The 26,319-nt window shown below is 42.7% G+C and overlaps 1 protein-coding gene across 2 annotated transcripts in view; it reads left to right on the forward strand.

The window, feature by feature from the left end:
* The window catches only part of LAD1 (ladinin 1), a 303,504-nt gene that overhangs the window by 161,320 nt on the left and 115,865 nt on the right, over positions 1-26,319 (forward strand). Inside the window, exon 4 of one of the 2 annotated variants that reach the window (XM_078644193.1) lies at positions 18,435-19,075. In XM_078644193.1, the coding sequence (XP_078500319.1) occupies positions 18,435-19,075 (641 nt within the window). The remainder of the gene's footprint in view (positions 1-18,434; positions 19,076-26,319) is intronic. The other variant, XM_078644194.1, reaches the window with a different exon arrangement.

Below are 26,319 nucleotides of genomic sequence, written 5' to 3' on the forward strand. Positions count from 1 at the left end.
TCTCTGAATCGCAATTAGAAAATCGGCATTCCTAGTGTATGAAACTTATTGAGCTTCATTTAGGAATTCCTGTTGGTCGCAAATCTACCTACCTCATGAAAAGATACGTCACAGTTTCCGACCCAATATAAATCACAGCCATTACAGGGATGGTGGGCTGCTGAGGTCAGCAGACCACCGTCTGTGACTGCTTTTTAATAAAGCAATCTTTTTTTTTTTTTAAATGCAGCCACTTTCCATATAGGAAAATGGGATGTGTTTAGAAAAAAATTAAATCTTGAAGTTTCATTTTTTAAGAGTTGGCAGTGGTCTGTTGGACCAATGCCTGCTATTAAAACATTTTTAATTACATTCTCAAAGGGGAAGAGATCCCTTGGGGACCCTTTCCCCATTGTGAATGGGTTACCTCTGGTTATAAACTGGTGGCAAAGAATTACTGTTTTGTGACTGGAATTCGGTCGCAAAAAAGTAATTCATACCATACTGATTCGGTATTTGGGAATGGACGCCCTAAATACGCCCCTTCCTAGTACCGAATCACTAAGGCAAAATAAAAAAATTACTGAATTGCACTTTGTACATTTGAAAGAGCAATTTTCTGCTCGCAAATAGCCTGATTCTGCGTGTCGTTTGCGACCAGAAAAATGCTTTGTACATCGGGCCTAAATTCCTCTTTTGAAATAAGCTTTTTTGCAAAGCTGTGGAGTGCACCCTAACAGATTCACTTCAGTGGCAGTGAGTTCTGTTTACCAATTTCACCCTGGGCACTCTTAACTTAACTCTTAACTCATCCTTCTATATTTTCCTATCCATCCGTCCCTCCATCCATGCTTCCCTCTCTCAAACCCTTTCTGCCTGATTCCTTTTTCCATCCATCCACATGTCCATTCATCCATTCCTTTTTCCATCCATCCAACTGTCCATTCCTCTATCCATCATACCCTTCCTCAATGCTTCATTTGTAAAACAATAAGTACCATTGTCAAAAGCTGTGCTCAGAAACCAGTACTATTGCATGTCGGTGCACCGAATACCAAGGCTGCGCTGTCGCTAATCCACCCCGTGTCTCTTTAATCCACTACCAGACACCTCCTTCCCATCAATCCAACTCTTGGAGGTTCCTACTTTCTCCTTTGGTTATGGTTTCTCCGTCTTTCTCATCCTCCTTGTTTCTCCATTTTGCTTGTTTCACTCTCTTGCTCTCAGTAACTGTTTGAAGAGGCAAAATATGTTCCAGTCCCATAAATGAGTGCCGTTGGTCACCACTGACACCCACTGACTCAAATTAAGCACTGGCTCACTGTCTCTGTTTGTTGTCCCGTCCAACAGTGTCACCATGCTATACTCTTTTATCATGCTTTGTCAGCTTCTATTTGGAGACCAGTGTCTTTAATCAAAGTGAAAAGAGCTATAAAAAACCTCACATGCTTTATAAGAACTGCCCATGCCCCGCTCAAGCTGCTAAAGTCGGGGGGCTCATGATGCCTCTGTGCATGTTACAGGGGCGGTTCCAACACGCGGGCGGAGGAGCGTCGCCCCACTGCTTTCTCACAGTGTGAAAGGCAGAAACATAAAATGGTATTTTAAATACCATTTTATGTTTCTGCTTCTCGCACTTTGAGAAAGCAGAAGGGTATGCCTCGTTGGGGTGGGCGGGTGGTCGGTTATCTGCTCCAGAGCACACGGGAATAGTTGGAATTGAAGGAGACTGGTTCCACGTTCTAGATTTACTCTGGAACCCAAGACTGATGTCTCTTTTTGTCTGCATGAAAGTGTGGAGGGGAGGAAAATCGTTAGCCAATTACTCATTACTGTTCCAATGAACTAGGACTCTTAAGAATCGCAGACTCCTGATCCAAAGTTTAGTTTATTACAAAGCCAAAAACAGTTGCACATACAAGCACCTCAAGACGAGGGTGTAGAAATACATTGGAACTAATACAAAGCCAAATCTATTAGTGAGATTGAGACAGTACAGCATGCACAGAATTTACATTTACAGAAAGGTATGACTCTGACTGCCAAATTTCCTTTTATTGGGGGTTCATAAGTGAAAAGCATTAGTCTATCCCTGCACTATCGCTAACGTGATATCCCAACTTAGCATTTCCCAGACAAGTACCGTAAAGGTGTCAGCAAGTGAAGGCTTCCTAAGAAGTCCTTCCACGTTGAATGGGTCAAGTAGCATAATGCTAGAGAGCTCATTCTAAGATGCTCTCTCTCTCAAGGCAAGGCAGAAGTCTCCGGACTCTGTCCCTAACTTCAATATGAGCTTCAGGTAGCGTCCCAGAATACATTGCGGTATAACCCCATCCAAGCAAGGCACCTCCTTGCAGGTAACTTTCCATGCAGCAGCGATGCTCCCAGGCCTTTGCTCGATGACCTTTATTCCCAGGCTCTCTCTGATGAGAAAGACGACTGTCCCTCATTATCTTTGAGTAGTTAAGGAGGTAGGTCCCAGGACGTAGGGTCAGCAGGACCGTATACTATATTTGGAAAGAGCAAAATGCCAACCCCACCACTTTTCAGATGCTCACCAATCTGAGCAAACAAATCAAAATGAATTCAGATTTGTTCGGTATGTTTTATTTATACCTTTTACTTAAGAATATTTTTAAACACTTAAGAATGATCATATGTCTGAGAAAGACACTCAACACATAACATACTACAAAAATGACAATCACATAACTAAATTATTTAAGCAAACAAAAACCATGTTATACACCTTTTCCTGTGTGATTCATGTATTCTTTATATTCGGCAGAATATAAAGAATACATGAATCACACAGGATTAATTTCTGATCTTGATTAATGTCTCTAATTGATTTGTGTTCTTTGATTTCTTCTTTGAACGTGTCTCTATCATTGAATTGAAAAATTGCGAAATATTGTTTTTCTTGAACATATGCAAAGATTCACTGCTTTTTGTTCAAAAGAAAAGGTGTATAACATGGTTTTTGTTTGCTTAAATAATTTAGTTATGTGATTGTCATTTTTGTAGTATGTTATGTGTTGAGTGTCTTTCTCAGACATATGATCATTCTTAAGTGTTTAAAAATATTCTTAAGTAAAAGGTATAAATAAAACATACCGAACAAATCTGAATTCATTTTGATTTGTTTGCTCAGATTGGTGAGCATCTGAAAAGTGGTGGGGTTGGCATTTTGCTCTTCCCAAATGTCCCTCATTATCAGCATCACCGTTCAATGTATCTTCTTCTCCCCAAGCCTAACTCCTAAAACAAAGACATTATTCTAACTAACAAGGATGAATTTCTCCACCTGCAACAGAAACATGAGAAAGAACAAATTCCACATGCACATGAAATTCTCTAGCGAGTCTAATAGGAGATTTTTCAAGGAGAAATACAATTCAGGCCTGCAGAAATCGGCCAACATAAGAAATGGTCCATCATTTTATAAGGCACACACATAAATGAACGTTACTACTGAGCATGTTTTTAAATCAACACATTACATAAGTACACTAATCATGAAAATATTCATTAGCCACATGTACAATTTAGGCATGGGCGGAGAAATCCGCTCCGCCAGCGGAGTGTGCGGAGATATGCCTACTCCACGTTCTCCGTGGAACGCAGAGTAGACAAATCTCTGCACACTCCGCAGTGGAGCGGAGTTGGCCAGCCCCCACCTCCACCCCCCATTAAAAATTAATTAGACATTAATTAAAACAGTAAAAAAACACTCACCTGTACTGTGGCATCCTCAGGCTGCCCTCCTCCTCTTCCTCGCTGTCTATCTCCTACGTTGGGTGATGATTGCAAAAACTGCGCATGCGTGGGCAGGCGCGCATGCGCAGTTCTCACAATTATCGCCCAACGTAGGAGAGAGACGGCGAGGAAGAGGAGGAGGGCAGCCCAGGGATGCAACAGTACAGGTACACATTTTTTTTATTGTTTTAATTAATGTCTAATTCATTTTTAAAAGGGGGGGTGGAGGCGGGTCGCAGAGCAGAGTTCCACGGAGTTTGTTCTCAACCCCACCCCGGGTTAGTACAATTCTATACATTAAGGTTTTCATCTAGTCACATGTAATTGCAATGCTGATTTCTTCATGTTTACACTGAAATACACCTAACACTTTTTACGTTATTACAGTACACGATCTAAGACCCAATGTTAACACAATAAAGGATTATGTGCTGGTGCTTTCTACCCATGATTATAGTGAACGCCTACAATTTAAAGAGCAAAATCGTGCTCTAACAGAATAAATCACATTACATCTACTTTACATACTGAACCAACCTTCATTGTGTGCAAAAAGTGTCAAAGATGTTTCAAACCTGGCTGAAGTATGGGATCTTCTTCAGGACAACATAATTTATGGAACACCTTGAGGTAGATAAGTAACAGGATACGAGAAATCTCAGATGTGTTTAGTCACAACCACAGGTACAGTAAATCTGTTGAACGCTGGTACAATTCACTGCAACAATACCTTCCATGCCACCCCCAGAGTGTAAGGATAGAGCACTAAGAGTGAAAATAATAATGGTAAACTGTACTCACCCGGTAAGTCAAAGGCTAACCGAGCCACCAGTTAACAGATGGAAAAACAAGCTCAATGCGGCCGGGAGGTCCTTAGGGAGAAGCTATGCGATGTCACTGTCTCCTGGGTGAATAACCTGCTGGAGCCCGGGATAGCGGGCTTGCACCCGCCAAAGGTTCCAGGGAAAGAGTGCAACATCAGTCTCAGAATCTGTGTCATCTGACATCACTATCACTGTCAGGCTGTCATTTCATGTGTTACAGCCATCTCTCACCATCATGCCAAGCCATGGTTTCAGTGTGGTGATGTTGTCATGACAGAGGATTTGGTAATTTGCTCTGTTTTTACTTTCACCTGCAGGCAGCAACTTCATCTCATATTCTGATGAAGATTTACCAAGAACTCGATTTGTATCTTTTCTGCTGTGCAGCATTTTTGTTGCATAGTTGGAATTAAGGATTGAGGGATTTTCAGAAATTCTTCATGGTGTTTATTCCACAATCATGCGGCAACAATAGAGAAAGCTCAATCTCCAAAGGTTTTGGTCCAATCGATGAAGCTCTTGCCCAGACCTAATTTGTTCATCACAGTGTATAGATATTCCCAGTCAAAGCTGTCAAATGCTTTCTCTATGTCACTGGACATTATTACTGCCTCTGGACTCAGCTGTCGGGCTGCCTTTAGGAGTACCATAACTCTTTGAATGTTTAAGGTGTATTACGCTCCTGGGTGAAACCCTTTTGATTAGTGTGTATAATGTACTGCATGCAGGGCAAGAGTTGTGTGTCGGGTATTCTAGTTAAAATTTTAAAGTCAAAGCTTAACATAGACAGGGGTCTATATGCTGTGACATAATGTGCTGGGTGCTCAGGTTTGGGCAGGGGGGTGATTAGTGCCTCTCTCATAGTCGGCAGTAGGAAACGAGTGTCCCTCACCAACTTCTACACCTCAAGGAGTACTGGCACTAGAAGGTTCCTGTTCTCAGTGTAAAACTTCACTAGGAGTCCATCATAACCCTGTGCTTTACCCCTGAGTATGCTGGTGATATTGGCTATTATTTGTTCACTAGCTACAAATACTCCCAATTTCTCTGCGATATCCCAGGGGAGGGGGGCATGTGGAGCTGCACACAGTACGAGAGCATTGCCTCAGATGGTGCTTGGCCAATTTGGGCATACAGGGTAGTATAATAGTTCTTGAGCAACTTTGGAGCTGCCTATATGCTCTGCCGGCTTGATCCTCTACCAACTCCAGCATTGAGGATCCCCTCTTTGACAAATTTGTCAGCATGCAAGCAGAAAGCCCAACTTGTCCTGTTCCACATGAGCTCGGCCCATGTATTCGCTATAATCAAAACAGAGGAGCCTTTCCACCAGTTCCACTAGTCTTTTCTGCAGAGCCAAAAGTGGCTGGTGCCGGGTAGGGCCACTATATCTATCCCACTCCAAATGTCTAAGCATACACTCTTGTGCTAGGACATCACACACAAGTGTTTTGTGGACCCCTCCGACTTGGGCTCTGCACTATCCTCTAATCACAACTTTAAAAGCCTCCCACTCCATTAGAATAGAGAAAGCTGTAAGCATGTTCTCTGTGAAATATTGTCAGATTCTCCCCCCCCCCCATGGTGTGTTGGAAAGCTGGTTCCCCCAGGTTTTCACTTTTGAGCTGTCAAGTCTGGATAGCATGGGGACAGGCAGGTGCAGCAGCTTATGCCTCTAACGATCCCTTGTAGTATATAGTGTAGCAATACAGATGGGCAATATGTCACTGGATCGTGGTAGGTTCTTCCCACCCCCATCCAAGAACTGAGAGGCAACACCCCCTCATCCAAGCTGAGTAAAACATCAAACAATTTGTGAGTAGACTACACAAAGAACTCTAATTTGCTACAGGCCAGCTTCGCGGAGAGAGACCCCAGAATCCCAGCTCACCATCTCAACAAGAGAACATCAACAATGTACCTCGTGCAGATGTTCTACCCCAATGACAATGTTCAGCAGTTGTGCTGCCCTCTCTCGTCCCAATGGCTGAATGCTACAGTTGAATAATTCCACAAGGCCCGACTCGTTCACTGATTTCAGTGTCATTTGTTGCAGTTCAGTTCCAGAGGATGTGTGTAGTGTGGAGTATGACCAGACTCCCTATCTGGGGACAGGGAGCTCCAGATGATCTGATGTGGGCTGCAGCGTCCGCTGCTCTCTGACAATCCTGTTGGCTCTGTTCTTTTGTGGGCAAGTTGCTCCATTCGGTCCTGCACCTGGGACAGGACCCAGGCATCATGGCCCCCACAAAGAGGTCTGCAGGCCCACCAACCTCTCGGCAATGAGGCCACATAGTCCCACCAGGCCTGTGGGTTGGTGAAAAACCTGGTGTCTATATCTGACATGACTTTCAGTCTTGCAGGAAACAGCATGGCTTATTTGATCCCCAGTTGGTTGAGGCGCTTCTTGAACTCCATAAAAGAGGCCCTTTATTATGGTACCACCATGGTAAAGTCTGGAAATAACATTATTTTACGGTGTTCAAACATAAGCTCTTCCTTGGAATAAGGTTCCTTGAAGATTTGATCCATGACTCGGAATTGGAACAATCTCGCCACTACTGGACGAGACGGAGCCCCAGGTGGGGGGGAGCTGGGGGAGCAGTCTTGCTGGCACTCTGTGGGCTCGCTTTAACACATGAATAGAAGAACAGTCCCTTGGGTGCCACAGTCTCTTTCAACCGAGTCTCCATGAAGGTGACCAAATCCTCCCCTCACATCGCACCAGTTGTCCCACTACTTGTATGTTATTAAAATGGACCCTGCCCTCTGCGTCCTCTAACCTGTGTTCAAAGATTCAAAATTTCACCAGCACATCCGTCAGGATGATTTTAAGGGTCTGCGTCTCTCCAACACTGCCCTCCGCCGTGGCGACCCTCTCCTATAATTTGTGCTGATCATCTGAAAGGGTACCCGAGTCTACCACAATGGTATCCATTTTATCTTCTAATACCTCCTTGGTTTCATCAATGGCAAGAACGATGGAGTTTAAAGTGGTTCCTGAAGGCGCAGGGGGGTCATGTGTTGTCCCCCCTCCTTGTCATCCCTTGAGTGGGATGTCTGTACTGTGCCTTCATATGCCCCTGAAGCTTTGTGTGTCTTTCCATGGTTAATAAGGGGCAAGCAGCACAAAGGGAATGGATGGATGAGCGCCCTAGTGATCCACTGGGCACCCCAGATCACTGGCTATTACACTCAATGGTGTCCCTCAAGGGCACTACCACAAGGCAAATGGGGGGAGGCAGCACACCTTTGCTTTTTCTGTCATCAAGTTCCCTGCGGTACAGATCCCAAACAATAGACTGTGGAGGAGAGTTCCTCATGAGGGCTGCCACTCCCACAGCTGTTCAGCAGGGCAGCTCCTGGGAGGGGAAAATCCATGGACCTGGAAAGGCCCAGCCCATCAATGAAAACCAAATCAGGGGTGCCCCCCTCTGAGGCAATGCCTTATCAGGGTCTGTGATCACCTCCACTACCAGTGCTACGCACACCAAGTCCCTCAAGAGTGTGTTCCCTGGGACCTCAGCATCCAGGGCGGAGAGACAGAGTGGTTCAGGCAGGGTGCACAGGGTGTGTCTCAATGTCCCTCTAGCCCATCCTGCACCGGACAACAGAGCAGGCAGCTTTCACCAGGGTTAGCCTCCAGGCACCCCAATCATTCTGCAGTTGGTCATGGGAGGTTTGGGGGTCCTCTCAGGCTCCCCCTACTCTACTCTGTCACGTGGGCCACTATCTTTACTCTCAGCTAGGCACTGCCCACACTTGTCAAAGGCCAGCTGGGCTAGCACTCCCTCTGTGAGCAATAAGGTGAACCCACCAGCACAAGTAGACAGTGGCAGGGGTTGTCTTGTGAAAATTGGGGCCTTGGGGGTGCTAGATCTCCCCCTATTGGCCAGCAATGCTTGTGAGTATACTTCTCTTGCTTTATGGTCATAGGCGGAGCATGAATGGAGTTGTGGCTGCCTGGTCCATAGTCAAAGTCCTCCAGCAAGAAGGATTTCCATTTTCTCATATCTGACTCAGCTAGTTTGTGCATTATGACAAAGTTTGTGTAAATGAATAGTGAATGTAACCCCCCTGTGGCAGTCCAGGGAAAAGTTATATATGGGCCTGCTTGGCAGCACCTATCTTGCGAGACAAAGATGGCATCTACCAGATGTGCCGTCTTATGTGTTGGAGAATGATTAAGCAAGAAAAGGTTGAAGGCTCGCAAGTCTTATAAGAAGCTGTTGGAATTTAAATCTTCCATACCTCATCATAAATTGAAGATGATGGTATAATTAAGCATTAGTGGGAAATTTCAAATGTCATCCACTAGGCTAGTGCTCATACCTGCTTTCTGTTTGTGGAGGTGATGTGCAAATAATAGGGTTGTTTGAGTTGGCTTTTGACAGAAAGTGCATGCTAGAATGTGGCCCTTGAATCAAAAATCAAACTCCAGCTTTCTAAGTGATAGGGATGACTTGGAAATGACTGCCACCTGTTCCCTTATTTTATCCACACCATATTGGTGAAGAGTTAAGTAGTTAGGTGGTACCAATTTATCTAGAAGTGGTCCTCAGAATTTCTTTGGCCAAGTCTCTGTAAGGCAACAAAGGTCTAAGTCAAAGGCCTCACATACATCTACAATTCCATGCCAATTGTGTAGGAAAGTGCCCCTTTTTGCATGCTTAAGCCCCACTCTTTTCATGATATTGGATGCACTTTGACTGAATATGTACTGGGTCCCTGCTAATCAGGTTCCCAGTGCCTGTGTTCGTTCCCAAAACTATACCTTTGCTTCCACAAATGGCACACCTGTGGACCCAAATATAAGTCTGTTGTAAATGGTACCAGTGGTACCAAGGCCCTTGTGACCAGAGAGGATCTCTAAGGGCTGCAGCATGTATTGTGCCACGCTTAGAGACCCCTCACCAAACACATACACCTTGCCATTGCCGACTATGTGTTCTGGTGCAAACAAAACTTAAGAGTTGACGTGGCACACTTCCCTGTGTACCATGCTCACAAACACTGCCTGTGGGATAGGTAAGTCATCCCTCTGGCAGGCCCCGCAGACATAAGGAGGGAGCACTATGCCACAGGTGAGGGAATAGCTGCATGAACAATCTGCCCCTACAATATCTAAGTCCATTCTTAGAAATTGTAAGTGCAGCAAAGCCATTTTGAGTACATGGTCTGGGAGTTTGTCATTTCAAGCTTCACAGCTTCATGATGGCTTTACTGAATACTAAGAAGATTGGTATCAAAATTATCAGGATATTAAACCCACACTGATGCCAGTGGTGGATTTATTGCAAGAATTACTTAGAGGGCATCGGAAAAATGACTCAATTCCCTCATGTGCAGACTGGTCTGCACCAGCCTGCCACACACAGACATGTTTCTGGCCCCCTGATGCCTTGTGCTTTGTGCTCTCGTAGGTCAAGAACAAATCCTGCTTCGGATGGAGATGCTTCTCACCTACCCCCAAGCAGGAACAGCATTGAGGGTGGAGAGCCTCAAATGCTTCCTGCCCTTTGTTATGCTAGCCAGGGCTTCTCCAACTAGTGGAGATGCCTGCCCCCTTTGACCAAGCCCCACTTTTTGGCGGTTAGGTCGGCAAGGAAATTAGTAATCAGGAGAGATGTGTCCCTTCTCTTCCAGGTCCACCCCTAAGGTGCCCTGGACCGAGGTGACCCCCTCCCTAGAAAATCCCCCATCTTGAATGGAAAGATTTTAGCTAACCGCATTAGGGAATGCCCCCTCCACACAGGTAGGGGATGTATTAAGGGTGAAGTCACCCTAAAAGGTAATTAGCCCATTGGCTTCTACCTGCTTGGACCAGTAATACCCTTAAGTTCAGTATTTAGGGGCTTCACCTGAACATTGACTTGACCCTAGCCCTACCTGTCTGTCTCCAGCTTAAAGAACCTGCGAAGAAGATAGCGCCTCTCCTGTGGCCAGAGACTTACAGAAACCCGAGGAAGACTGCCCACTCTTCATCAAAGACCAGATCTCCCGAGGGCAGTGGCCTTGTCCAGAAGAATCTAACTACAAGGACTCAGGATCCAGCTGGAACCTCGATTCCTGCCCACTCTGCACCCGACGCCCGCGGCCCGAGTCTGAGTGCTCACCTTTCCAATGAAGTCTCCCTAGTGATCCTGACCTCATCTCCACTGGTGGTTGACCTCTCCTGGACACCAAGAACATGTCTGCAGCCTCGTCACAAAGGGTCCCCTTGACGATGATTGGTTCCTGTAAAGAAAATCCGACACCAAACGGCACACCTGCAATCTCAGCCCTGACTTTGGTAAGCCCAGTTGATGGTGCCCTGGTGTCCAGCGACTCTACATCTTACCCGCCCAGCTGTTGGTCATCTTTGTCCAGCCTTCTGGTCTGAGCCTGCATCCTCTTTGTGAGACCGAAATCCACCTTTACTTGCATGGGGCGCCCAATGCTGATTTTCACCCTGTCACCCCTGTGCCACTGGAGTTGCTTTGTGAAACATCCTGTGCTTGCTTTTACCACTGGGGCCTGTGCCCTGAAACTGTGAGTACTTACCTGCAAACCACACCTCTGGTGGGTGCCCCTAGTTTCCTTTGACGAACATTGGGCCTGGTGACCTCTGCACCCAGCCGTCCCAGTGCCACTGGTAGTGCAGTACCTACCTTGATCTGACCCTTACCCAGTGTTGGTCCAATCCTCCGAAGACTGAATGTGTAAGTCAAGTACTTACCTGTTAATGCAGATAACTGTTTTCCTTCCATAGGATTGCATTGCAGTTCTGCCTCATACATGAAATGCCTATCTATTATATCTGCTAAGATTGCTATTGTTTGATTGACATTGCTAAAGTATTTTTAAGACGCCTGTGTCATGTCTTTTAGGATAGTCTCATCATGTATATCCCATTTTTGCATACATTGTCCTATCCACACAACAATAATGACCTTTTACCTAGTAGATTGCTCCTGTCTGTTCGACACCAGGCTCTAAGTATTCTATCATGATCCCTGTACCTGGCGTCCATAAACATGCCCCCAAGCAAGGCAGAATTTTTCTGTATAAGGTTCACCACTTTTTTTCATTCTTGGCCAACAGCCAGCTGTGCATGATCACACTTTTTTAGAAAAGCATCTTGGATTGTTTTCAAAACATCCATGGTTGTTTGAAAAACATATTGATTCTAGAAAAAAACCTGGAGTGACCACTTTAGTATTAAAGACCCTCACTCCCCCTACAAATTAGAGGAGAATTCCTTCCAAGCTGAGACGGGAGTCCTGTATGCCAAATCTACGACACGCAGTGGTCTGACATCCCTTGCGGATTATCATCATCGACGCAGGGTCGGGGTCCTTCATTCTCAACCATCAGGTGAGGGGGATAATTCTTCCCTGGGGATTTCTTGGCTACAGATACACATTGCTATACACCCATACACCTACACATCTAGATTCGGCTAGGTACATTCTAGTAAATTACTTAGGGCACATTTTAGGAATATGCAAGTGCTACTGTTTTTATCTTAACTATTTCTGTTCATTTTATTAGCACTATGGTAGAAATGTATCTACTATTTGCTATATTGGTACTAGCAATCTCTTTCGTATGCTTCTGTCTCCTAATTGTTGCTGCACATATGTTTTACAGGAGGCTGTCGCTAGACCAATAAATACTTATTGAAATGTCCTAATCGCCATCCTGTGTATTTTCTGAGAGAAAGCAAACACAAGTGTCTGAGTGAAACGTACTATACTTTCACGATCCCATATGAATCAGGTTTGTCATGTTCAGTGGTTGCCAGAGACTACCTACACCACTGTAGAAAACAGGGGGTGGTAGATGCCCTGTAGATCTAGCTGGTCTAACAGCTGACATATCCTGTGGAACTATACAACACCTGTAAAGAACGTTTAGGCCTCTACAACACAACATCTACTGTATTTTAAAAGTATTGCTACTCTTGAAACTATTACTTTCCTGCAACTGAGTACCTCTTGGTTCTAAAAATAAAAAATAAAACTTTTTATACACTATAATTCAGAGGTCTTCAAACTTTTTTGCTGGGAGCCCCCCTAAGCAAAAATATTTTAATGTCAGGCCCCCCTCCAAAACTTTACGGCAAGGATTGGGCGAGCGGGAGGGAAAGGGCTGCACACAGGAGGCATGGCTCATGAGATCTTTTCAGGAGTACTTTGTCTATTGCGCATAAACCACACTAAATATGAGCCTTATGAAACAGCAAATGAATCAAACAAAAACACCTATTGACCCACAATACTGCCCCCTATTCCCTACGTGTTATAAGCCCCTTGCACTACTGATCCTCAGCTCAACTACACTTGCTGCACAAATGATAACTTCAGTCCTAAGTAGCAGGCTATCTCCTCTGTCTCTTATACCCCTTCGCCACCATGCCGGACCATCGCACTAATCTTGAAACAGACCCTTTCAGAAAAAAAGAGCTCCCAGACGTGGTCTTCCTTTACCTGCAATGGTCCCCCCCTCTATCCTAATGTTAGAAAATAAGCTCAAATGCACCTTTTTGTTTAAAGTGAGACATTCATAATTGTGATGCAGTGGGCAGCTCTGACCCCTGAGCCCCTGTGCTGCTGAACCTGCTTCACTAATGTTAGCTACTGCCTTGCAAAGAGGGCAGTCTCCTTCTTTTAATAAAAACATGACTCCCATCTAGCCACACACCCTTCCCTGCCGTCTCTCAGGCCAAACAAAGGTGTCTCCACTGCATTAAATTTTCCCCTCCCGTGGGCCATTGCTCTGAGGCCCAAATCAACACTAGCAAGTGTACAGTGGGCCCTAGTGTTAAGATGGAAGGATAGTAAACAGCCATAATTAAGGTTTAGCTGGCTTCTCATACCTCTGGTTCCTGGTGCCACTGTACCTGCATTACCAATGATTCTTTCTGCCCCTATATGTCAAAAAGTAGCATGGGTAACCTGGGCTCTAATGCTTGCAAGGAAAATGGGCACCCACTCCACTTTATGACAGCATTACCTGCGGCACTAATGGAAGCCTTTATTTATCTGTATAAAAAAGGCTCCCTTAGATTGTCCTCTTCCTTGGGGTATTCCTCTGAGGAAGCGGTCTCTGGCCATTTGTAACCATAAAAATGAAGCCCCTACGCAGTGCTTTTTCTTCTGGGCCATATTGTTGGCTATATTTATGAATCTTACTCTTTTCCTCTTTCTACTGGACCATTACTCTGAGGCCCTCGTGGTCAAGAGGACCAGAGCTCTGCATCTGAATGGAACCCTGCTGACGTCCTCCCTGCTACCCTCTGGACTCACCTTTTACAAAAACCTTTTACAAAAACAACTGCCCCTGAATGGTCAGTGCTGACTTTGAGGTGCCTTTGCTTGAAAGCAAGGGTGGGGTGGTAGTTGCAGTTGCTTATTGATGTATTTGGTTGTTACATTGGTACTGATGAGGTATAATATTTCACCTGACAGTGTTACGGTGACTAAACATGAGAATAAAATGAAATAAAGCTAACCACAAAATGTGTCAGATTATGCTGCTTAATTTACCTTTTCTTATTGCATAATTTACTCAACCTGTTGCATAATTTGGTCCTCTCTTGCTACATAATTCCAGTGGCCCTGCTTAATGCTTCAAAGTGACAAAGATTTTTCTTTTTTAGAGGGGGTGTGATCTTATACTAATAAAAATGCTTAAATTTGGAACAGTCTTATCACTAAAAGCTATATTTTGTAGGAACATGTTTTTATTTCAAACACTGCATCATTTTGCCGCAGCCTATGTTAGTCTGTGTGTAATTCAGGGTTAAAATAATAACTTACATATTCACAGTGCTTTCAGTCACACTCTGGGACCTCGCAGCACTATTAGTACAAAGGCCCCCATTTGGTAAACTAGGGTTCATTGAACCTGTTTGCTCATTATTTTATATGCTAGACAACGAAAAAACAAAATGCTCAGACTATTTAGTTCTTTTCTTTTAGCCAACTTCTTGACCTCCCTTCACAGCACTCCGAGCTGCGTGTAAATGAAGACCGTCAGGAAATGCAAATGAATAATGCAGCAATTCCAGGTCATCTTCATTTACATGTAATTGAAGAGGCATTGGCACCCCCCTTGGAAACCATCCACGGACCCCCAGGGGGGCGCGCCCCACAGTTTGAAGACCTCTGCTATAATTGGTCTTGGAATCAGTCTTCGAGTGTGTGTAATCATTTCTTGCCTGAGTGTGTAAAAAAATACTTAACACAGTCATCTGATAAGCCTAACTGCTTGACCACACTACCACAAATAGAGCTTGTAGTATTATCTACTAAAGCATCTGGGGATCCACTGAACTCTGTGCACACTATACCTCACTTTGGTGTAATAGATCCAGAGCCAGCGTCCTGCAAATGTTTAATGGCCGATCACACATTAGATAACCATGCTTTTAGCATGATCTGTTGATTGCTGAGGTTATTCCCGAAGACACCAGGCTGCTTTTTCGAGGTACTTGGTGGAGTTCTAATGATAGATTCATTTTTAGGTCTTGGCTAGAAAGCACATACGCTGTCTCAAAGAGGCAGTTTGTATATATTTTGTGGCCTGCCCATAGACTTCCCATTTGCTGTCTCCATCATCGCTCTCATATTCTTCCTATCCATTAGTCCATGGCATGCATTTTGTCTTGCCTCTTCCTGTGTTTCGCACTCCTTGAAAGCATGGACCAATTACACTATCCCTCCACTGCTTCCAATTTAGCATCTGTTTCAGGAACCCCTTTTTTCTTTGTTAACCGCATGCGTGCGTGCGGAATTCTGCTCCGGCGCTGAGATTTTTTAAATCGCACTTTACATGACGAGCTGGGCTCGTCATGAGCGTGCGAGGAGGCTACCTCATGACGAGCCCAGCTCGTCATGAGCGTCGAAGGGGTTAAAGAGCATGTACGACGAGCGCTCGTGTTTTCACTTGCTACTTCAAGTTTCTCTGTTAACAGGCCTGTAAATCTTGTTCTTATCATGCAACATTTGTGCATTCAAAGACCAAGGTCAAATGCCAGACGCTGTTTTCCGAGGGCACCTGTTTAGCTATTTTACAGATGATTGGTGTACGTGAACACTCAGGTCCGGCATTGGTATAATATACTTGTAATTCTGCATGCCCGTCATTGACTATCAAAACACATGGCTAAATCACACTTCTATAACTTCAGTTTAAAGACTTTATTTGAGTGTGTGTTTACAAACAAAATCAAGCGATGCAAAACCTTTGTTTTAGCGCATGTTGTTAAAGTAAGTCACATGCATTTGTAATTAAATGTAATATTGCATAGGCAAATCAAAGTTAACTGCTTTCAACATACAGGGTTTATTTTATATTTTGATTTGCTGGTACAACATTACCTTTAATTCTGAGTGTATGTGATTTGATTACAAAACATAGATTTGAAGGCATTTTCTCGTTTCAGTAAACAGACATGTAAATCTTGCTTTTATCTCGTCACATTTACTCTAATTTAAAGACCAAGGTTAAAATACCAGAAGCTGTTTTCTGAGGGCACCAGCTTAGATATTTTACACATGATTCGAACATTGAAATATTGAGAGCTCAATTTAAGACAATGGAGTAGCTCCAGGCTTCTAATGGTCGGTAAATGTCCGGCGCACCAACATTCCAATGTTTGTGGTTCACAGGTGTTGCTGTCAACAAAGGCCTCAGTGTGCCCGAAGGGATTTAAATCCCCTCGGGCTCACTGAGGCCTTTGTTAAAACATTCTGCCCTCTAGAGGCGGATAGTGCTAATAGCCTTATAGCCCACCGCAGCTGGGCTATACAGGCCGTTATAGGAAGCTCCCTTGTTAACATTGGAGCGGGCTTTTAGGGCTATAAGGCTATATTGGTGTACTCTCAACACTCAGGTCCATATGATATACTTATAAATCTGAGCGTCCATTATTGACTTTTAAAACACATGCCTAAATCACACTTCTATCACTTCAATTTAAAGACTTTATTGGGGTGTGTGTTTACAAAAAAATCAAGTGATTCAAGGCCTCTGTTTAAGCATGTTGTTAAAGTAATTCTTACAACACATTCATAATTAAATGTAATGTTGGAAGGACAAATCTAGGTTATATATTTTCAACAGACTGCGTTTTTTTAATGTTGATTTGCAGATGCAACATTACTTTTAATTCAGAGTGCATCTGATTTAATAGCAAAATATACGCTTAAAAAAAGGCTTTTAATCACACAATTTCCTATTTAAATGCATACCAAAATAAACTCTTTCCATTGCAGTGAAAGAAGCGCAATTTAAGTATGCGTTGTGGGTACAATCACAATTAAAAATGTTTCACTAGCAAATGAGGGTACAAATAAACGCAATGATTTGCCAGTGCAACATTACTTTTAATTCTGATTTGCTTTCAAAATACTCACTTAAAAAAGGCTTCACATCGGTTTCACATTTCAGGTTTCAGATCTGCATTCACATAAAACCTCTATGAAGCACACAGAAGTGAGAGTTTATATTTACATCTCCCCTTGACGTATTATTTTATCATGCCTGTGCGCTTGATGTTCAATTGTCACATCCATCAAATTAAAGTCTGTCCACCGCATGGAAAAAACACTCGTCATATTTACTAGCATACATTTCCTTTATATAACTTTTATTAATCTATTTCACCTGATGGAACAAGAAATATATAGTGGAAACAAACATACTCAGTAGAAACATATGCATTGTTCCATGCATGCTGGGTGACCACGATAACAAAAAACAATTCCTTACATTATGCCAACTAATGTAAATAACATTTTTATTGCATGGTTATTACATTATGCAATTTGTAAGCAGAGAAATGCTGTGGAGATGTCCCTTCTCTATGTTGATGCGTATCTACTGTGCTGTTTTCAGTGTTCCTGTCCCCGGAGGGACAAGGGGACATTACACACTCCACTAGTGATGATGCGAGGAGGCAGGCCTCACCTTGCGCCGAGTGTGCATGGATGCGCTGATATGCCATTAGCATTGACAATGCCTATATACTTTAACATTGACAATGCCTACAGCTGACATATTGCACAGACCTATTGGCTTTGCCAATACTTGTTTAGGCTGTCAAGGGATGGATTGATAAGCAAGTCAGTGGAGTAGAGGTCGAGTAACTCACACCTACTATAGGTCACTAAAGTATCAGGAATCTTACAGGGAAAAGTAGTCCCAAGCGCTGTAGAGAAGCATGGGTAGAGAAAGGCATAGTTGCTGGTGTCTCCCAGGGTGTAGGTGCGCGACAACAGGCTTGTCTGTGGTACAACTTGCCTAGCTGCCCTCATGCCAACTGTGCGAACGCTCAGCATCCACCTCTGCATAAGCCCGGGTTAAGTGACTCATGAGCCTAGCACCCAGCCCTTGAGACCAAGACTACCCCAAGATGGCCACCATGCTTTGACCGATTTGAGAAAAATAATCCAACTGTTGGCAAAGCTGAATCCAGTGTTGTGCACATCTGAGAGAATGCTGTAACGCCCATGGTTCTGTCTTGCAATAGTCACTTCAGCAGAAAGGCCACCAGACCCCATCACTGCTCGCTAAATTAAAGAAGGACCAGCAGTACTTACTGAGTGGGAAAAATAACTACCAAAGTCGAGCAGTGGTTATTGTGACACCCCTTTGCCCTTTTCCAGTTGTGCAGTATATTGAAGTTTGTCTTACTATTGGTTTGTTGGTTGAGGATAAAAGATTGAATTCTGGTTCGTATGTCAAAGGTAGTGTATTTGAATGAGATAATGTTGACACCTTCAACCAAGGGACAAATAATCTGCTCACCCTCTACTATCTTTCTGGAATTTTTGAAAAAACAAACTGCTCACTTGACTAATGTTTTCCTTCTTTTGTTTCCAGAAGGCCAGTGCTGACGAACAAAGAAGTGCTGTGCGGCCATGTTTAAAAACTCCCAAAGTTGGATTGACCAGCTCATCCAGCATCTCTGCCCGTATCAGCAGCACTGCTGAGCCAGCCTCACCAGTCAAATCTGCCAGCCCAATCAAATCCACCAGCTCCTCCAATATCGGCTCATCAGACATTGTTGATGGACACAGCAACCTTGATGCCTCTAATGATGGATTGAGTGGGAAAATTGGTTCTAACAGACGTGATGGCCCCAGCAACAATGAAGGATCCTCCAGTCATGAACACGCCAGCAAGCATGAAACATCCAGCAATCAAGACCAAAACAAAGTATTGTCTCACTCCCCTAGCCATAAAGGAACTACATTCCTCAGAAAAACCACAACTGCTCCTAGTACTGTGATCTCTTCTGCGCCAACCAGGCTGGAAAGGACAGCTGGGGCTAAAAGCCCTTCTGGACCCACCAGTAACATCAAGGCCACTGAAGGATCAACCAATGGCCTTAGCACAGTCATCCCCCAGACTGTAACTGCATCCCCCACTCAAGCAGGAACCACCAGACCTGCTGACCTCAAAAGCCCCACTGCCATTTCACTTAAACCATCGCAGACACAGACGTCTCAGGTGTTTGTCAGGTAAAAGAAAATGTGTCGTTATTGCAGGCATACGGTTTAACTAAGCATCACTGATAATTAGGCGTCACATGTAAAAAGACAATATTATGGTAATTGTGTTGTAGAATGCTTGAAACGTTGTCAGAGACTTAAGACCATAAGACAACAGATAGTCAGGGAAGGCGACTGGTGAAGTCTTTATTTCATGCTCATATTTTGGTGCCCACATACTGAGCAGTTTTTAGTTTATTACCCACTTTTAGGTAATACAAGCCCTCCTGATCACAGGCATTATTGAATAACATGGTAAAGTTTCAAACAAAAGAGCATACAAAAATAACCAAAAGTTCGAGCTGCCACTGTCCGCCAGCCAAGTAGCTCCCAAAAGAACTTCAAAAAGCTATTTATAAAGCCATTTCTTTTTAAACGTGCATTTACATTTTCTTTTGTATTTCAAATATATTTTACGTAAAGTTTAGTCTCTGGCCTTCCTGTTCTTCCCTTGTAGGGAGGACACAGTAAGGGCCACTTAGACTCTTTTTAGTGGACTTAGAAATAATACTAACATAAAAGATATGCATAATAGAGCTTCAACTCATAGATTTAGTAGTCAGATAGTCGTAATCACAATTAAATAACTCTTTACAAGTGACGGGGCATATCAACAAGGGCCTTATCTCAGTTTTTTCGGCTTTTAAAGCCAAAAAAGTGCAGATGCATTAGCGCATGTTAGCACCCGTTTTCCTGATGCCTCGCTTTGCATCTCTAATGAGATGCAAAGTGGGCGTCACTGGGCAGTACTGTTTGTAAATTATCACTGATGCGCACATCGCGATATTTACTAGGAGCCCCAAGCATTTTAGCAGACGTTAGTTTTTGGCGAAAACCGTGGTTTTCACCAAAAACTAACGTCTGCTAAAATGCTGACTTACCTATACTCTACATTGAAGTGGATAATGCTGATATGACCACAGGGTCGTATCAGCAAGGTTATTGCTGTTTTCCAAGGAACATCGCTGGAAAATCAGCGATATTCCATGGAAAACACCGCTATCGCTGGAATAATTATCGCCGTTGCGCTATGTGTTGTTGATACAGCACTAGCATGGTGATAATTTCCAGCGATAGCCGGCGATAACAAATCTCACTCTAAGCGCGGCCAGCGATAATTATTGCTGCTGCTTGATAATATGCCCCCTTCTTGCTGCAAAAGTGAAAAATAAAGCCCGGCTCTGGGATTTTTCACCAATCTATTAGGTGAAATCAGATATGTTTTCGCTAAATTCTCTTCCTGTGCTTGTTCCCCCCCTCCTCCTTTTAGGTTTACACTACTCTGGATAGAATGTGGCTTCCAACTCGTCTGAGTTAGCGAAATGGGTGGATAGGAGACTGCATAAGAACAAAGAGATCAAGAGAATGGTATAGTGAGAGAGGTAAGGTAGCGGGAGTAAAAAACTTAGAGACGGAGATGAGAAAGAGAGCTGCGTAAGGTAGAGAGACGTGAGGTAGAGAGGGAAAGTCGAAGTAACCAAAAAATAATTATATAGACACAGAAAGGGAATGCGGTAGCCAGAGAAAGAGATACAGAGACAGAGATATGTTTTTTACAGTGACATAGGGAGAGCTTGAGATTGGGAAAAGGAAATGTGAGGAGGTGGTTGGAACATTGAGGGGTGAGGTAGGAGGAGTGGTAAGGTGGATACATGATTAAACAACTTCTTCTTAAACAACAAATGCCTAAACCAGGAAAGCTAAACCACGAGCCAAGCCAAACCACTGCATTCTGAACAGCGACTTCCTAAACTACGAAAAATATTACTTTGCCACATTACCTGAATATACCATTATGTTCTTTTAAAAACGCATGTTCGAAACACGGAAAAGAAAATGTACTTAAATTAAACATGTATTTTATAATAAACAATATTAAGTAAGGAATCTTTAAATTAACAAATTAACAATTTAATAATCCTTTTTTACAAATATGGACGAATTACATATTCCTACAACCCGTCCTTTCTGGTAAATATTTATGTTTTAAACACATACCTAAATTATTTAATATTTTCAAAATTCATATTGAGGGCCTACCTGAAAACCTTCAGCTTCTGCTTATGGGCCAGGGCCCGCAAGGGCTATTTGACACCAGCTCAATTGTTTCAGGATAATGTCCATCAAGTTTCCAATCTTGGTTGTTGCCCTTCTCTTCATCTGAATTAAAGGGACTCTAAGAAGTCCCAACACTTTCCTAAATTATTTATTGTTTCCAAAATTCAAATAGAGGCCCTACCTGAAAACCTTCAGCTTCTGCCTCATCTGCCAGGGCCTGCAGGGGAAATTTGACACCAGCTCAATTGTTTCACAATGATTTCTATCAATTTTTCCATCTTCTCTTCATTTGAATTAAAGGTACTCCAACGAAGTTGTGGGTTGCAGTGCCATCTATTGGCCTGTTATAGGAAGTCGTAATTAATGAGGAGGTGTAAGTCGTGGTTTAGGGAGACAGCCATGACAACGCGGGCTTTACACCGCGCTGCCATTACGACGCTGCCATCACAACGCAAGTCGTTACAACGACTTGCACTGGATGGCACTAGATACTAAGGAATAGTATATTTACTATTCCAACACCTTCCCCACTGTTGCATAGGCTGGAGTTGGAATAGCAAATCGTAGTATTCCAAAATCCAGCGCCTACAGCGCAAGTCGTTGTAACGACTTGCGTTGTAATGGATGCGTCGTAATGGCAGCGCGGAGTAAAAGCCAGCGTTGTCATGACCTACATCCCGTGGTTTAGGAAGTTGTGGTTAATGAGGCTGTGGTTCATTGAAAGGTCGTTGTTTTGGATTTGTTGTTTAGTACACTCGTTGTAAAGGATTCGTTATTAAGGACGTTTCCCCAGCGAGACATAAGGTAAAGAGAGAAAGGTCAAAGAAGAATCCTAGAGAGATAGAAAGAGAACAACATAGCTAGAGAAAGAAATACAGAGACATTGGTATGTTATTTTATTTTTTAATCGGCATAGAGAGTGCTTCAGATTGGGAGAAGGAAATAAGAGTAGAGGGCTAGGAACTACGAGGTGTGATTTAGGAGAAACAGTAAAGTAGAAACAGATTTGAGTTAGAGAGCAATAGAGGAAGAGAAAGGTAGACAGGTAAAGATGTGAGATAGTGGGAGACGTGTAGAAATGTTCAAGGTAGAGACAGTGCTGAGGTTAAGAATTGGGGCAAAGTAAGAAGAGGCAAAGATAGGTCACATAAAGAAGGAGTGAGACAGAGAAAAAGATAAAGTGAGTAGCGAAGGATAGAAAAAAGGAGGTATAAAAACATAACAGTTGAAGTAGAGTGACAAGTGAGGTAGATGAAGAGGAGGTTGATAAGGAGAAAGGGTGAGGTGGGAATATAATGTGATGTTTAAATAGAGCTTGGCAGAGAGAGAGGGGTGGGGTTGGAAGGATGAGCTGAAAAGGAGAAGAAGGCACAGAGAAAAATGAGTGAGAGAGAGAAAGTAATGATAGATTGAGAAAAAGAGGTAGTAGTAGCGAAAGAGAGGTAGAGAGAAAGGACAACGGTAGTGAGAGATGAGGTAGAGGGAGCAGCGGTTGAAAGCGAGAGTGGAGGTACGGTAGCAAATAAATGTTGAGGTAAACTGAGAGGTTATGTTGTAAGATTGAGAAAGGTGGAGATAGAATGAGATAAGTTAGGGAGAGAGATGCCAGGCAGAGAAATAAATGAAGTAGAGAGAAGTTAGGTGAAGAAGGGAGAGGATATAAAGAGAGGGGTGGGACAGGGGTAGATAGTGTAGGTAGAGGGTAAAGAGGTAGAGGTTGACACACAGAGAGAGTTGCGGTTAAGAAAGAGGAAAATAGAGAAGAGATAGAGATTCATCGAGCGAGATGAGGTATAAATGAGACAGAGGGGCAGAAAAAGAGTAACCGATGAAGAGAGAGGTTAGGTAGAAGAGGTGAGGTGAATTAAGGAAAGATAGACAGAAGATTATTTTTCTTAAATTGTAACCGACTTCCTGAAAGTGCAAGGGTTCAGGTTGGACAGACCTGGCCTTCCTAGATGTCAAATTAAAACAATCTATTGTTATGCACAGTGTTCTCATATGCCATGTCTCCTCCGGGCAGTTGCCCACTTAGTCCAAGACAAAAAACGGCACTTAGGTTTTGATGGACCACACTTTCAGAAATGTTTGAGGACCAACAGCTTCTAACGTATTGAGATTCAAAGTAGGAGACCCAGTACCATGAGATGTCAAAACACTTACCAGAGGTGTAAATCAATTTCAAGTAATCCATGCAGGGACTCGGAAGGAAAGGGAGTAAAAATAAGTTTTGATGTTCAAGAGACACAATTGGTATGGTGCAAATGGTAAAAAAAAAAATATTATAAAGGCATTGCTTAATGTATTGAAGTTATGATAGAGGGGAGTACTTAATCTAGGTAGGATGAGAGGGAAAACTGAGAGCCCAGCAGAATCAAAAGTGGTGGAGGGAGACTGTCTTGGGTTCCTGCTAAAAAAATATGTTGAAATTATATTATTTTGTGGTGTTTGTGGTGCAGGTGAGTCATCAAGCCATTTATAAATGTAGTGAAAGTTGGAGCCATTCAGAATTTACTTAGAATGTTGTTCCACATTTTAGAACCATGTCTGGAAAAAGAGGGAGGCAAAATAGATTTTTCAGTAGGGAGTTTTGATTCATAATAAAGTTTTGCTGCATAAAGTCCCAGGAAGTGGTCAATTGTCTTGCCACATATTTAGGGGCGTTCAGTCTTCGGGCCTCAAATTTGATACAGGCCATCTTAAGTGGGCAGCAATCTTCCAGCGATAGCCATTTGAGAGAATTTATTTGAGGTGATATATGCTCAGATTTTCCTATTTCTTTAATTCGCGTTGGTGCTGATATGACTGTATTAGAGCTCTGCTTGTCCACAGCAGCACCAATGCATATCACCAGGTTTCACTGAGCTGGCCAAATACACATTCCTCTATGTACCTCCTAGTTTGTCTGGTGAGCGACAAATCATGCAGCAATATTAGCATCGCTGATCCCTCTGCGGGAGGCGGGGCCATTGTGGGAGCTGGAAGCTAGCATCCATGATGTTGACATTAGTAGATGAGGAAAGTTGTCTTCAGAATTTTGTTAATTAAGAGTAAATTCCTTTTTATTTATTTTTTATTGGATTTTATTTGGCAGTGGAAAGTTGCAAAATACAGATACAGAAAGTAACTCATATTAAAACCATAAAGAGACAAAAGCAAATGCATCATCAATTTCACATGAATAATACAAATTTGATTTCAAGTACAAAAAAAGAATAGCATTAACCTGAAAAAGAAGGCAAAAACATAATAAATCAATTAGATCCAATTGCTAATAGGTGCCCATAATTTTTGACCAAACAGCCTCTTACGCCGGCCTTTGAGTTTATATACCGCATTTTCCAATTGATATACACTTAACAGCTTGGATTGCCAATGATAGAAAACCGGAGGTTCTACATCCAGCCAGCGTGCAGTAATACAGTATCTATACACAGACATAGCTAAAAAAAAAAGCCTTCTTCTTCAGTTGTTCTGATACCAACTTGTTCGGCCTGAATTCCCGGTATCACTAATTCTGGTGACAATACTATTGTTGATTCTAGAATGCTACATAAAAAGCCCTTGTACATTTCGTATAAATTGGTTCAATTTTGGGCATTGAACAAACATATGGATTGAATTAGCAGCAACATATCCACAGCGACTACATTTTGTACCCCCTTTAGCTTTCCATAGCGCCAATTTCGATGGTGTATAATATAAGTCGAAAACAGCCATAAAATGTTGGCTTTTAAAAGAACCATTGAATAGCACCAGACTGGCCATTTCTAAAGATCTAGAAATGTCAACCTCAGCTATTCCAAAGTTCTTCTGCCATTTATCAACAAATAGCTCAAGATCATCTTTTAGTCTATTCAACATCAATTGGTATACTGTGCCAATTCTATTTTTCCTAATACAGCTTTCAAATATATCCATTTTATTCATAGAACTGTTATTAAAGAGATTTTTAGACACTATAAAACTATGAATTTGGAGATATTTAAAAAAGTCGCTCCTTGTTAGACTATATTTATCCTGCAAGAACGAGTAAGGTACCATTTGCCCATTCTGAAATAAATCCCCAAAAGAGCTGATCTTTAGATTATTCCACCTCTGCATAACAGAATCACCGAAAATTCAGGGGAGCGATGAGTTTTTCACAAATGGTGTGTAATAATTCAGCTTCGGATTAACACAAAACTTTTTTACTAAATTGTTTCCAGATTTGCCAGGCTGAAATCAAAACTTTAAATTTGGTTTTCTTATAATAACTTGGTTCTAACAATCTCAGAAAGCACTGTTGAACCTCTATTCCTAGCAACATTTCATAAATGGAGGGAGCCATTGCTTCCTCCAAATAGATAGCTGGAAAAATTAGAATACCCATTGTCTTTAAAAAGTTCGCCCAATTGTATAGTCGAAAGTTTGGAACCCCCAGTCCTCCTCTTAGATTGGGCATAGTACACCATTTCAAAGATCTTCATACTCTTCGGTATCCCCATATACACCTGGAGATGGATCTCTCCAGTTTATTGAAAAAGGCAGAGGAAAACAAAAGTGGGATAGTGCGGAACAGATACAAAACGTTTGGAAATATAACCATTTTTACTGCATTAGTGCGACCATATAATGATAAATGTAAATTGTTCAGCCTCTCACGCGTCTTATTAACAGAAACTAGTAAAGTATCTGTATTCAGGCCAACAATATCTTCAATTTTTTGCAGAAATTGTCACTCCAAGATAAGACGCTGTAGATGCGAATATAAAATTTTCTGGTCTGCCTTCAACTGAGTGTAAAAGCTGGGTCTTTGTAATATTTAATTTTTATCCGGAGAATTCCCCATAATCTTGGGCATGTTCTATAATTTTAGGTAAAGCAGTTGCTACATCTGTCGTGAAAATTGCCACGTCGTCGGCGTATGCAAAGACTTTATGGGATACATGATGTAGAATAACCGGGGTAATCCTAGGTTCATTTATTAGCCTATTTAAATATGGCTCTAGATAAAGCGCGAATAGCAGGGGGGAGCAGGGACACCCCTGCCTTGTCCCCCTTGTGATCGGGAAAGGATCTGATGTACCAGTGGCTACACGTATAACAGCTTTTGGGTTATTATATAACGCTTGAACTGCACAAATATATTCCTTGGGAAACCCTTTCCAAACCAA

The sequence above is a fragment of the Lissotriton helveticus genome, chromosome 5_1 (genome assembly GCF_964261635.1).
Source record: "Lissotriton helveticus chromosome 5_1, aLisHel1.1, whole genome shotgun sequence".
NCBI classification, from domain to species: domain Eukaryota; kingdom Metazoa; phylum Chordata; class Amphibia; order Caudata; family Salamandridae; genus Lissotriton; species Lissotriton helveticus.